The 14,900-nt window shown below is 43.3% G+C and overlaps 1 protein-coding gene across 4 annotated transcripts in view; it reads left to right on the plus strand.

Moving 5' to 3' along the window:
* The window catches only part of NEURL1 (neuralized E3 ubiquitin protein ligase 1), a 2,006,504-nt gene extending 1,992,049 nt beyond the window's left edge, over positions 1 to 14,455 (plus strand). For all 4 annotated transcript variants that reach the window (XM_069611715.1, XM_069611712.1, XM_069611713.1 and 1 more), the window contains one exon: positions 799 to 14,455. In XM_069611715.1, coding sequence (XP_069467816.1) covers positions 799 to 1,037 — 239 coding nt within the window. In that variant the 3' untranslated portion in view covers positions 1,038 to 14,455. The remainder of the gene's footprint in view (positions 1 to 798) is intronic.
* The last annotated feature ends 445 nt before the right edge of the window (positions 14,456 to 14,900 follow it).

The raw sequence follows: 14,900 nt of genomic DNA on the forward strand, positions 1-14,900 counted from the left end.
TGGTGTACTGTACTTACATGTATTGTCACCAATTTGGAAATGCTATTAGGAATCCCAGGATTTCTCCCCCACCATTTGTTGGCAAAGAGTGTGCGCATTGAAGTCAGGACAGGGCTTATAAAATGAAGAGGGCAAGAGATGTATTTAACATTCTTGTAGAGGGGGGAGTTGAAGCTGGGGGGTGGGTAGGACGTGGGGGCAAGGGGTGATGCCTCCCATTTTAAAATAATGTCAAAAGAATCTCAAATAATGAAAAATGAAATGAGTCGCTAATGTAACCCGTTCTCATTAAAGGGTCATTCGAATTTATAATATGAAACCTAGTACTTATTGTTGGGCCGCCATTTTCCTTCGAGCCAGAATAATGCAATGGTAGTGTGTACACCGTATTATGCTGCTACAGCAACACATACCTAAACATGCCTTGATTCGTCTTCTCAGCTCTATTTGCACCACTTTCAGAATTACAAACTATGGCCGAGTTGGCATACAGACACGCCAACGATTCATACTGATCAAGTAAGCATGATTGGGACTATTAATACACACTGATCTGACAATTGTCCTTGAAACTATACCCTTTGGAGAATTGTAATACCCCGCTGCATACTACATGCCTAATAAATTATGAATTTCCAAATAAAAATGATGTGGCGTAAGCAAGCATGTTTTATCTGGAATAGTCTGCAGTTTTATATGTTTAATTTGGCAGATTGCTCCAAAAAGTACATCACAATCCTTCACTATTACATGATCCATTTTTCAATGCGACAAATAAAATTGTTTGTTACATTACAGGAACTGCTCCAAATTCTCCTGTGAGCATGCCCGAGTCGCCCATGCTGCCCATCACCAGAAACTGGAGCGATGAGTGCACCATCTGCTACGAGAACCTGGTCGACGCTGTCATTTACTCCTGTGGACACATGTGTCTCTGCTACACCTGTGGGCTGAAACTGAAGGGGATGGACAATGCATGCTGCCCCATATGCAGACGGGCCATCAAGGATATTATCAAAACCTATCGAAGCTCCTAGGACTATTCTTCCACTGGAGGATGACCAACACCCACCCGTGAAGGTGGCAGTTTGCCTTTCCAAAAAAGCCAATAGCCTGCATCATTTGGCAATCAAATGCTGCACTTCATGCAGGGTGTGTAGGCTTCGACACCCACACCTGCTCATTTCAGCAGTGGAGTCCTTGGCCCCTGGGCTCCCGAAAATCAATAGGAGTCTGGGATTGCAAGTTCTTTGTGCCCCTTGTTTTTGCATTGTCCGTGTACATGAAAACATTAAAATTGACCTCTGCCGCGTTTCTGCAGCACCCACAAAATGTTCTACATTTTTGGTAGCTAGTAAGGAGTGACCCGAAGGACACACCATTGTGTGCTAGTGAAGCAGCCATGGATTGACATGAAGTGATAGTTAGAGGAAGAGAGCAAGTTCCAAGAAGGTATTTCTAAAGAGGAGCGCAAAGGGAATTTAGGTGCAGATGCATACATTTGGCTGGTTGGAATGTTGGGCCTTAACCAAGGGAGTTCCTCAACTGTGAATGTTGTATTGTGGTACTTTTTATACGTTGTTTTGTAAATTTGATATAGGATGGATTTTTTTCTTTTTTTAGAAAAAGAAATATGAAACCCAGGTTGATTATGTTCAAAACACCAGCCAGATGTAAACGTTCTTAATGTTATAATGACGCCCTGTTAAGTGCACAGCACACTCCTTCATGGTATTGCTTTAAACCAATTTTATATACTGAAAGGGAGGACAGCCGTCTCATTGGCTGTGTCCTTCTGTTTCTACAATAGAAGTAAAATGCCTCAGATAATCCGTTTTTTGGGACTTGAATAGTGGCGGCGAATGGTGGAAGAGTTGTATGTTTCATCCACCGTTTTTCCTTCATATTAGAGAATCTATTTTGATTTCTAGGCAGGTTTTCATGGCGCCAAATATAAATGGTTGGGCTTCTACCAATCACATGAAGAGACTACAGGGCTGTGAAATCCTCCGCCAAAACGATCACCAAACACATTCAGTGCATGGTGATCCCCTTGCATCCTGCCCCTCGCTGCCCAAATGATGGTAGCTTCTAAAACCCACCACACCACGGAAATACACAGCCAAAAACGGCATACCATGAAAAGGTTTTAAGCAAGATGGAAGTGTACAATCAATCACAGGTGGATTTGGTGAGCTGATTCAGCCCATCATTCTTCTGTCCTGCTGGGGGAAATACATTGGGTAATAATAACGCCTACTATTACAGTGCTTAGAAGATGAGGAATAGGCGCTTTGAGCACAGGTCCAAGAAAGATTAAAAACCACAAGAAACATTTTACAAACATTTCAGTTGTCACACACAGATCTTAGAAACAGCTTCTGATAAGATACTTGTAAGAAAATCAATGTTACATTAATATATGGGAACCAATGAAAGTCCTTTTGCCATGTGAGAGGATGCCTACACAGCACTTCGCCGAGTGCTTAAAAATTCCTTGCACCAGGCTATAAAAAGAAGCTTCCCCACTGGGCCATGTATTCCCAGAGTGCATATTTTTCAGACTTCTAACCTCTGTATTTTCTGTTCCCTTCACCAACTCCTTCTAGGCTATACTTCACCCCCCCCCTCCCCAGCCCCACAATATTTGACATAAACCTTATCCTTCAGGTATGAGATTGGGGTGGACAAAAATAAAGAAAAACATGCATACAAGTACACTCCTCAAGTCCAACTTTTAGGTATTTATAATAAACCCACTTTTTTTAGTAGTTTATTTGTTTGAAAAACAAGAAAGTGTCTTAATCGTTTTTGCATTTAATATCTTATGTTTGATTAGTTGTTCATATTCTGAAAGTATAAAGGGTAGAATTCCATGTTTCAAATAATCCATAATCCTATCAGCACTTCGAAATGTAGTCAGGCGGCTGTTCATAGTAGATGACGTGTGTTGTGTGCTAGAACAATGTGACCTTTGACAATATGGCAGTGTATCAATGTACATTAGTCAATACGTATTTATTTTTTAAAATAGGCTATTCAGTCCAGAATCATTTCATGTTCTGCAGAAAATCGGGATCAGACACAGTCGCTGCCTTTTTGAGCTGAAACAGATATTTGTTACACACAAGATTTTAATTACATTTATCAGCACCTCCATTTGAATAGAACCCAGAAATGAAACAAAATATCTGGATTTTAATCTAATGTTCCTCTTGCAGGTCGTTTTATGATGTTTCTTTCCGGGTCGCAAAACAATCTATGAATTTTACCAATATTTAAATACTGGGTGCTGCAATCATAAAGAGGTTCTTTCAACCTCTTGGCACTCGGTGGCCAAACATGTGACAACTTATTGTTTAAGAGTTTTTCATATTGGAACTGTGTAAATTGTAGTGATTACAAGCTAAGGATCGCTGAAACAGGTGTTTTTCTTTCCACCTGGAATTTGGTGACTCTAACTTATTTCAATTGACTAAATCTGTCGGTTTCAGTTCCTACAGAAAGGTTTGGATAACATGGTTTCATATCCTTAATTTTCACAGCCTAGAGTGGCTTGGCGGGTTATTCATAAAAGTGATGACATTGAAGGCGTTTTAGATACAGGGGTGTATTCCTTGTTCATACGACAAAATAAAACAGGGCACCTGAAAAAAAGAATCTTGTTAGCTGTTTCAGTAAAGACATGACCACGTTTTATTCTTCTGCCCCGTTTTACAAGAATCACATGCCTTCTTGCTACAGGCAGTGTCTTTTCACGTGAACCTTCACCTTTTCTACGTTGCATACAATGATATGCCATTTGAGAAAATTAGGTGTAGGCTAGATCAAAACAGTGCATCTATTTCTGCACATTTTTTAATATCACCTACATCGTGGAAAAAGGGGTGGGTGTGTAACGGAGAGTAAAACAGTACTAGTAAGGAGGCAGAGTTATGGAGAGTGAGTGATCTTGTAAGGCAAAGGCAGAGTGCCATGATGGCCGAATGTAAAGATGGCAGAAAATACTGCAATAGCATAATGTTGTGATGGTTAAAAAATGTAGATGGCAGCGGAGGACTCAGCAGAGCTAGTTCTGTGGGAGGAGAGGGGTGTTATGCCTAAATGATACAGATGGCAGAGACTGCAACAGAACATGTATTGCAGGAAATTGATGGCTGAGACAACAGAGGAGTTAGCAGAACTCAGAATAATGGATCACCAAACTGTGATGGCCCAAAGATACAGTAGTGTCGTATGTCTCAAAGGAGTGAAGGGTGTGATGGTAGAGGTTGAAGCAGGATCAAGGGCTCCGAAGGCTAAACGCAACACCAGACTTTTAACACTGGAGTAATTTATTTTGATGGCAGAACATGCATACCCCAGGAGATGGAGCAAAGCTAGTCCGGCTGTAGTGTAGTGTTGTGATGGCATCAGGAGCTGAAGCTGAGCTTGAACTGCAAGAGAATCAAGTGTGATGACAGAATATGCAAATGTTAGACGATTTAGCACAACGTGTTCTATAGGAGATGAGTGCAGCAATGACAGGAAACCGCACAGCTGATCCGGCAGTAACAGAAGGCTGTGCTGGCAGAACATTTAGTAGAGTTCATCTTATAGGAAATGGTAGCTGTGAGGGCACACGATATTGTGAAGCTTGTCCTGCTGGAGCAAAGGGTGCGATGGGAGAAAATGCAGTAGAGACTGTCTCTGATGGGTAAAGATACATCAGAGCTTGTGAACCGGAGCAGTGTGTTGTGATATCAGAATATACAGATGGCAGAAGATGCAGCTGATCCTGTGCTACTGAAGTAGAGGGCGTGATTCCAGAGGATGCAGCATATCAAGTACTGCAGGGGGTGAGCGCTGTAATGGCAGATAGTGCACCAGAGCTTAATCCACAGGAAGGAAGGGCTGTGATGATGGAAAATATAGAAAGGCGTATCCTGAAAGAATGGAGAGCTGTGATCCTAGGGCATGAAGCAGAGCTCGTCCAGCAAGGGGGTTGCGTTGACAGAAGAGGCAAAATACCCTTTTCTGCCGACACAGAGGACTTTGGTTGAAGTAGACACAGGTGGCAAAAAAGGCAGAAGAGCCTTTACTACAGACAAAGACGTTGTGATGGTAGAAAATGCAGATGGCATAAGTTGCAGGAGGGCACTTTCTGCATAGCTTGAGGACTTCCAGCAGCCAAGCATTCCTTGTAGAAATAAAGGTGAGTGGTGACAGATGAGGCACCCGAGCTCTGCTGGAGTAGATATTTACGCTGGCAGAAAATGTAGCAGAACTTTTTACTGCAGCGCAGAGGTTCTGATGGTAGAAGATGCATATGACATCAAATACAGGAGAGAACTGTCTGCATATTCAAAAGACATGCATTAGAGACTGTTCAGCCAAGCATATTTTGTGGAATCAAAGGTATGTGATGACACATGAGGTGTCAGAGATCTGCTGGAGTAGAGCGTTGCATTTACAGACGATGCAGCAGAGCACTTCCTGCAGACAGAGATGTCTCTGGTAACAGATGATGCAACAGAACCTACCTTGTAGGTGTAAAGAGCAGGTGTAAAGAGCAGTGATTGCAGCCGATGAAGGAGAGCTCGGCCTTCAGGAATCAATGCCTGCAATATCAGAAGGTGCAGAGTTTGTCCTGGAAAGATGCAACTGTGATTTTCCTGCAGACAAAGAGGTCTCCAGTTGCCATCCACACTGATGGAAAAAGATTCAGGAGAGTCTTTCCTGTAGGCACAGGGAACCCATGTAGGCAGACGAGCACTGAATGACAGGCAGTCATCATAGTAGAAACAGCAGAGATATTTTTGTTGACACAGAAAGATGCAAAGGTAGGAAGTACAACCTAACATCATGCCCATCCCCTTTATGTGCAGCTAAGCCATACGTTCCATTGTTTCAAATTATTGAAACCTGATACCCTGATGCTAGTTAGGTTACCAGCGTGTAATACAACATAATAACATAAAATACACTGATTATGTTTTTTGTATAAAGAGCTTTACATTCATTATAAAGAGGCCTTTTGGATTCACAGATTATGATTTAAAACAAAAAGAACATGGTAAAAAGAAACACGGTATCCAGACCAACATTTTAGCAAACCAAGGTCAAGGTACCTTTAGCAAAAACCAACATAGTCTGGGAGAAGTAACAAATAACAGATTTGGTGACTAATAGGACAACTTTAATCTTACCTTTGCCTCCCATTGCTCAGACCTGCCGCTTTTAGCTTTTCAATATTTGTAAAATTCTCCCTCTCTTGACATTTCATGCTACCAAACTCCTAATTTCTTCTGTTTTTTTCGAGAATAGACTACTGCTCAGCTATTCTTATCAGCCTCCCAGATTATTGTTGTGTTCCCTTGCTTTCAAGCTACAACTTTGCTATTTGCATATTCACCCCTGAAGCTTCTATTTGTAATACTTTACACTCTGTTGCTTGGCTTTCCTTTGATTCTTGTCTTATTATTCCACTTCTTGTGCATTGTTCTTATGTTCTTAAATGTACACACGGTTTGTCTGCCCCCTATCTGTCTTCTTGGTTTCTTTCTATACACCCACTCGTTCTCTTCTCTTAGTTACCCCTAAACCTCCTTGTGTGGCTTTCTGATTCTGATCTTTCTCATATGTCCCATCCCCTTTCCACCATCCTTGTGGGGCGTCTCCCAACATGGGGACGGTACCGCAACCTTTGGCAGTGAAAATGTGAGCTTCCCGTTCAAATTTAGTATAGCGCGCAGGAGCACAGCCTCGGGCGTGGGAACGCCCTGCCAAGGCCCTCTCACCTCAGTCCCTTTTTCCACATGGGTGGTGTCAGGCCTGGCAGCCAGCGCAGCGACTTTTTTAGCTTTCCGCTTGCTCCCTGTTTTGTTTTTTCAAACGCATTTAACTTCCCTTCAGTGCCTCGCCTCCCCCGGCGCATGTTGGCTGCAGCAGGATTTACGAGATGTGCCTCATGCGACCCCTCGGCCCCGGCCTCTGACCACCATGCACTCTGTCTTGAGTGTTTGGGGCCCGACCACTACTGGGGCTCATGTTCAGCTTACAGCGCTCTCAGTCACAGGGCATTGAAGAATCGGTTGTCACGGTGGAGGGTGATCGTCCACACTTCTCCTCTGCCCTACCTTAAGGACTTTGTCTCCAGGGCCTCTTCTCAAAACAAGGTAGGCCCTCTGTTCAGCACGGCTCTACGGCACAGCAACTCCTTTCCCAGGTTTCCATGGATAACGGTTCCTTGGATTCAGGTTCTGGCAGGCCCGAGGCCTCTAAGTCTATCGGCTCCCAAGCCAAGGAGCCTGGTGGATCTTCCGGGCTCTCCGGGGGCCCACCTGAGGCCGTTCAGGGTACCGGCTCCCAAGCTGAGGGGCTAAGGGGCCCTACCAGGCTTTCCTTGGAAGGGCGATCAAGTTCGTCCTCTTCTTCAACCCCAAGGGGTAAGGGATCATTGGGTGCCACCTCCAAGAGTCTGTCTTTGGCTCGATCCAGAACGGCTACTGGCACAGGCACCGAGGGCGTCCAGCCTACCGGAGCTCACTCCGAGTACATGTGTCAGGACTTTACAACTACCGGCCAGCCGCCAGCCGAGGGCTCAGCACCTACCAGAGTGATCTCTGAGGTCGACGCTTCTGCTTCTGGTGCAAGACCTGAGCTGTATTCCCCCGTGTCTGAGGCCTCTCCTGGCTCAGGGCCTTTGCGCCCTCCCACCCAGGGCATGGCGCAAGGCTTCAGAATCGCAGAGGGGCACATGGTGGAGCCTGCCAGGCCGGCGGCCATCTTGGATCCAACTCTGGGCCCACCTGTGCTTTTGCCCATTGATTGGGCTTTGCAAGACGATCCCAGTCCCCTTCCTTCTGGAAGCGGCATCGGATTGTGCGGTACAGGCTTCTGGTCTCCTCAGGGATACATCTTCCCATCACAGCCTTACAGCTACATGCCCCATGAGCCTCGGTGCTTTGACCAGAAGCGTAGGCCCAGCGCCTCGGAGGACCAAGCCCCTACGGACCCGGTGGCTAGTGAGTACTGCCTCTTCGAGTGCTTCCTCTTCCTCATGTATTCCTCTCAGACGAAGGGGCTCCTGAAGGATATGATGAAGGTCATCCCGCAGTTGGCGCCTCCCAGCCCCCTCCTCTGGGTACTCCTCATGGTCCTCCAGCGCTGCCAGTTCCAGTGCTGGTCCCTCCCCCAGTCCAGGCCCTTCCGGTTATTCAGACCCCTCCACCGCCTCCTATACCAGCAGTGCCTCCCCCTCAACAGCCATTGGACCTGTCTTCGGTGCCGGGTTTAGGGGGGACCCCATTAGCACCTGTGTCCCAGGGTGCCCAGACTCCCCTCAGTCTGTAAAAAAGGGGGACAATGATGAGGATGATGACGCCCAGGACGATGAACCCTAGGCATCTGTTAAGGCCTTTCATGGCCACCTTCAGGGCTTGGCGGAGTTCTTGGGAGTCCCTCTGCCCGAAGAAGCCCTACAGGAGTTGGGAGGTCTTGGGTAAGCGTATCACAATCTGGTCTGGCATCCCTCTCCAGAAGGATGTCCTGCAGGTGGTGCAAAAGGTCTGGGAGAAGCCCAGGGCCAATTCCCAGATGAACAAGAAGTTGGACAGCACGTTCAGGCTGACAGACGGGGAGACAATCCTCCTGGCCTCCCACCCTCAGCCACATTCTTCAGTGGTGACTGCGGCCTCATTATATTCTAAACCATCGTCTTCATGGTCTTCCTCCACAGGAGCCACCTCCAGTTGTCTCTCCAGGGAGGACAAGGTCCTCGAGTCTTTGGGAAAGCACTGTTATTCCATCTCAGGACTGTATCTGTGGCATGTCAACGCAGACGTCCTCTTGGCTGCACCTAACCAGAAGCTAGGCACTAGTTTGAATCTCTTCCTCCTAAACCCGTTGAAGCTGAAGGCAATGAAATCCAAGTCTTGTTACTATCTGGCTTCGATTGATTTAGAGCAGGCTTTCGACAGTGTTGACAGAGAAGGGTTGTGGGGGAAGCTTTATAGCTGGGGATGACCAAGGTATTTGGTGCATGCAATCAGGGCTCTGTATTCCGGAACATCTATTCAGGTCAGAATGACAAGGAAGGGGCTGTTAACAAAAAAAATGTACACGCATAAGGGACTAAAACAAGGATGTCCATTGGCCCCTACCTTGTTTAATTTATATATATATATATATATGATCTCTCTCAATCACAGAAGGCGCTATCAATGCCTTCTCACTGAAACTGCATCAACACCCTATTCCTTGGATTCTATACGCTGACGACCTGATCAGGATGGACCAAACTCCAATAGGTCTGCAGCATAGATTAAATCAGTTCATGGTTTATACAAGGGAAACCAATGTGAGATCAAAAAGTCTAAACTCCTGGTATTAACAGCTGCCCAAATTGGGAGGATAAAATAAAAGGGGGGATTTTATTGGACACTGGGAGGAGAGAGAGTGCCGGAAGCAGATTTGATCATGTACCTGGGGACCTTGGTCAATCAGAATATAAACTAGGGGGGTGGTATTTTACCCTCAGAACTAAGAGTAGGAGATTGGTGGCCCTACATAAACGTTATGGCAAATATACAACTACCCCAATTAAAATTTTGTATAAGCAGAAAGTAGCCCTAGTGTTAACCTATGGAGCCGAGGCTATGTTAAATCTGCCTTGGCAAACGTGGGGAATTCTAGAAGGTTGGTTCTGGAGACGAGTTTTGAGGCTCCCAAAGAGTTTGCCAGTGGCTACGATTTGATATGAGCTGGGACTCCAATCGATGGAATCCATTGCATTATGGAAATCCATTTCTTTTTTTCAGGAAAAGTATTATGGTCAACCATCTAATCCCGTTTGAGATTTTGAGGAACCCTAAGAAAGGAACTTCGGGTTGGCTCTTGGACACATGGCAAAAGGGATTTATGGCCTGGTTGGAATTGTTGGATGTTTCAGTAGACACGCTGAGAATTAATCCGTACAAAAAGAGCTAAACTTCAGGATTGGATAGACACCCAGGATAAAAGATCAAAGTTCAAATTGGTTTTTGATCTCATATTGAATGAATTACTGGTGTATCTTTCCAAATTTCCATCTGCCCTCTACCGGGACATGCCCATGAGACTCTATTTGAACATTCTACCAACGAGAGAAGTTTTATATGTCCGGAAACAGTGCCCGTCTCCAATATGTAGATTTTGTGGAACAGAGGGTATCACCAAAACATTATACCACCTTGTGGTAGGTTTTGGGGAATTATCATTAGGTGAGAGGAAGATACTTGGAGTACTATGTTAAAGAAGCAGAGACTCTATCAGCTGAGGAATGGTGGCAAAGGCTCATAATTGGGGAGAATCGGGAGTTTGATTTTTGCAGCTATGAAATTCATAGGTGAAATTTTAAAGAATGAAGTGGATAAGAATGGTTTAAATGTATTGGGGATTTTAAAGATGAAAGATGATATATGAACTGTTTTTTTCCCTGGAATGATGAAAGTTTTGTAATAAACCAAAAATACAATTTGAAGGGGAAGCTAAATGTTTCACTGCTAAAGGTCACGGTCCCGTCCCCATGTTGGGGTACGCCCCACATTGATGGAGAAAAGGGAACTATGGACTATGAGTACTCTAGTCACTACGATGAGTAAATTTAATTTCTCCTTAATGGCCCCTAAACTTTGGAATATTTTACCCTTGTCTGTTTCTTCTGCAAACTTCTTGTATTTTTTCCGTTCCTCTCTCAAAGCACATTTGTTGGTGTCATCTTAATGTTGCATTGTAACATTGCCTTTGCATTCTATTGTACCATTTATTTTCTCCTTCCTATTCAGCACTTTGGGGAAAGCACTATATAAATTCAATAAAATAAAAATAAACGTAACATAAAAGGAGCAGTCTCTTTGACTGGAAAAAGAAAGTAAGTCACAAATGGAAATAGTTCAACTTGAGCACTGCCTGCAGGGCTCAGGAGGACAGAGGCATCCCCAGCGTTAGCTTAACAGCTTTCCAGGAGTGACTTGTCTGTGGTGTCGCTGGAAATCCAAGTCAGTGCTGCTGTTAAAACTCCTATGGGGAATTAAACATCTACTGGACCTGCAGAACCCTGGTCTTAGCTAAATTGACCAATGTCATATGATAAACATAGGCCTTTCAAAGAGACATCTCCATTAGACACATGGTGATGGGCAGTCCATGTCTTTATCAATTTTAATTGATACCTTATAAACAGTTGTGTTACTAGTTGGGTGGCATCACATGGTAATACTACTGAGATACCACCAAATGGTATTACCGTTACCACCACTTTCTCTTGTGGTATTATCACCAACAGTAATACTGCTGATTTGGCTGTTTTTTGGTGGTAAGGTGGAGGAATTACCTCCAGCATTGTGCTGGAGGTGTTTCCTCTTCCTTACCTCCGGTTCCGCGGTGTGGTAATGCAGTGCTATCTCTGTTTCCACTGCATTACCACAATTTTTTACCACACTGCCAAACTCTCAATGAGGCCCTCAGAGTCTCCCTGTATGATCCACACTTATCTCAACTAAGCATGTTTTTTCTGTCAATTAATACATTCTAGTTTCCCCAGTGGAAACCTTAAATTAATTTCATTAAAACAGATTGTGGCGATGGGGTGTGATGGGTTTTGACATGTACCAATCAAAATGTTACCAACCGGTTATTTGTTTCCCAGAAGTAAGGACATGGCCTATAACATATATTCCTACCACGTATATGTACATCTGTCATTAACTGTTACAGGTAACTAGGGCTGTCCACCAAATAAATCTGCACCATATTGGACACGATTAAGTTGTTATTTACTGTGCTACATAATGGCAACATTAGCTTTAGAAATGCAATACTGAAAACATGTCACCATTATGATTGTACCACCTGCTATTAATACACCACACACATTAAAAACAATAGGGATATGCTTTATGCAGATTTCATTGTAGCTCAATACAATTTTAATGTTACTTTAAGGACTACATCTGTTTGGCCAATTATATCCCCCTCTTTGAAAACACTGCATTTAAGTTGTTTAAACATGAGCGTTTTTGGGAAGTTACACTTTTGCGGTGGTTCGCTATACAGCTAGATAGCTCTCAGTTCAGTATGAGCAATCAATGTTTTTACAAATAATACACTAGGAGATGTTGGGCATACACTATTCCACAAATGCAGTGTTGTGAGGCGCTAATTATGAGGTTTGTGGTATGCTGTAAAAAATGCCATAATATGTACTGCATAGCTTAATTGAGAGGTAAATGATAACATTTAGAAAAGATTGTGGTAATTCAATTACTGTGTTTTTTTCTGTTGTGATGGTGTGAGTGTGTGTTGTAAAGAGGCAAGGGCTGATGTGAGCAAGAGTAGCAGACACAATGGAAAGAACAGCGACAAATACTAAAAATGATTGTCTACATGGTAGACCACAAACTGCACTTGAGACCAAGGGAATTCGCTATCAATACGTTACTGTGGCTTGGACAACTCATCTGACCGCTTGAAAATATGTTGCAATTGCCTTTTATGTGTCTGCTAGTTTTTCACAAATGCATATTAAGTAGCTGTCAGCATCACAAAAGCGAGGTTGGATCTAAAAGGTTATACATGAGTCCCATTAAAAAATAATGTTTCGGCCAGGTGTCAACGGCACTTGGGGGAGGGGACTCTTCATTTTACCACACCAACAAATTATTTATAAGCCATGTGTCGAAACAAGACAATTATGATGGTGCTTATGTGCATCCTAAGGGCATTGAATGGCATTGCTCTGACCTGTCCCCTTTGCTCTGTGGGTGCATTTCTGACTAGGAATGCTTGGCTTGTTAGGCCATCTGGGAGTGCACAACAGTGACCTTGAATGAGTCTGCTGCTGACCACAGTACATGTTTCATGTCCGGCTTACTTCTGACAAAGGGATTACAAGCCGTGTACTAGCCCAACACTTTGAAGTGTTGACTGTGGTTGTATTAATGCTGAAATCAAACCACACATTGTTTGAAACGCCTTAACTTACAATCAAATTGCTTTTTTATATCTGATTTATGCCATCCTTTCTCCATTTCAAGTCCTGTAAGCAACGAATTAAAAAAGTGACAATCATGTGAAACATGTAATTGTATAAATGACGCCTGGGAACAGCAAGCAATACAATAATGTATGTTTTAAAGAAATGTATGATGTATACCTTATTTTCAGTAGACTCAGTAATTTTCTATTGCTATTTGGTTTAAAATTAGCAGCAGATATCAAACATCCACCACATGCTTAAGAGGGCAATAGGGCTAAAAGGAATATTTGCATCCATCACAGCAAGCTTGCACTGATTGCAGTGACAGCTTCAGTAATAAACTACTGCTACGGCATGAATCTGGACCCACTGCTTACACCAATAAACGTTTCATCTCGCCATGAAGTATGAAGCTGAATTTGTTCTGGGAATTAGTTGGAAAAACCTTTATTTGCTTCATGCATCCATCTTAGATGCAAATCCCTCTAACCATTCTTTACCAGCCTGAACATGAACCGCTCTCAAGTAGTCTTTGAACAACGGACACATCCATTTTTCATACTGCACACTTCGCCGCCAGAAGGCTGATAGGTGAGTGATGTGAAACTGAGGAAAAAGGTCCACCAACATTATGCCAGGAAAGAGAGTGTGTCATGTTTCTTAGAGCTCTGTAATAGCTGCTATTTTTAGCAAACCTTTCAACAGTTGGTACCACTTGACCACACAAATAAAATACTTCATAGCCACGGTTATAGGAACGTTCTTACCCTTCTAGTGTGGCAGACTGGTGACCTGGAGCCCTTTATAGCCCAACCCACTAACATTACACTCAGGAGTGCATTTTATTTGTTCTCCCACTGTATACATACTGTATAGGCAAAGTGCAGCTTCAGAATCCCTTTGAAAGAATAAGCTGAGTAGAATAAGACACTAGTACAGGAACAGTAAGTCCTATTCTAAGAACATTCGTTTCATAACATGTACTGTAACGTATTCGACAATTGATTGACATTTCTCTAGTCCAGTTTTCAATGCTGCTGGTCTCTTTTCTTGACCTAGGTCCTAGGCTTTATAGTATTGCATACATTGTTGCCATAGAGGTCTACTGAAAAAGGGTTACTGTTTGATTTGTGAATTGTGTTTTTATATTTCTATGAAAGATTTTGGTGTATAGATTGTGGAGATTTGCTTTTGCTGTGGACCAAACTCTTCGAGTCAGCCAGTACCGGATCATGCCTCAAAGGTGTGGACTGGGGACTCGCTCTCTGTTTTTGTATTTTTCAAATGTTTCATGTGTCTACAGGCGACAGATTATGGGAACCTGTACCACAATTGATCAATGTTTTAAAATTCATTTATTTATTGTCATTGTCAAGTGTTCTGTGTTCAGTTCAAACTACTCTTCATTGTGAAAGTGAGAAATGTGATTGTGAATAAAGTTGATTTAGATATACCATATTTTAGAGCCCAGAGATATTATTTATTCAAGGTGATCTGAAGACAGTTTCTAAAGCTGCAAAGTGAGTGGTGTTGGTGGTACTATAGCCATACACTGAGTGCCACAAGCTGGTAAATACGACAGCATTCCTGCGGAAATGTTGAGTACGAACACGCACGGAACACAAAGCAATGACCAAAAACTGGCGAAAGATGCCTTGTCGACCTCGGAGGTACACTGAGCATTGGATGGACATGGAAACTGCTATTAACCTTTGGCACGTTCTTTTTTTGTTTGTTTTAATTTAAATTGTAAAATCACTGTTCAGGTTCTTTATTTCACTTAGTATTGAACACCCTAATTAACACATCCAGAAGTTTCTGGTGCTGCCATAATCAGCAGGTATGTCTATGCCTTCATGTTCAAAGTATACCGTGGTGTCTTGTTGCTATGGGTGAGAGGTGC

The sequence above is a fragment of the Ambystoma mexicanum genome, chromosome 8, assembly GCF_040938575.1.
Source record: "Ambystoma mexicanum isolate Mex_15411 chromosome 8, UKY_AmexF1_1, whole genome shotgun sequence".
Lineage (NCBI taxonomy): Eukaryota > Metazoa > Chordata > Amphibia > Caudata > Ambystomatidae > Ambystoma > Ambystoma mexicanum.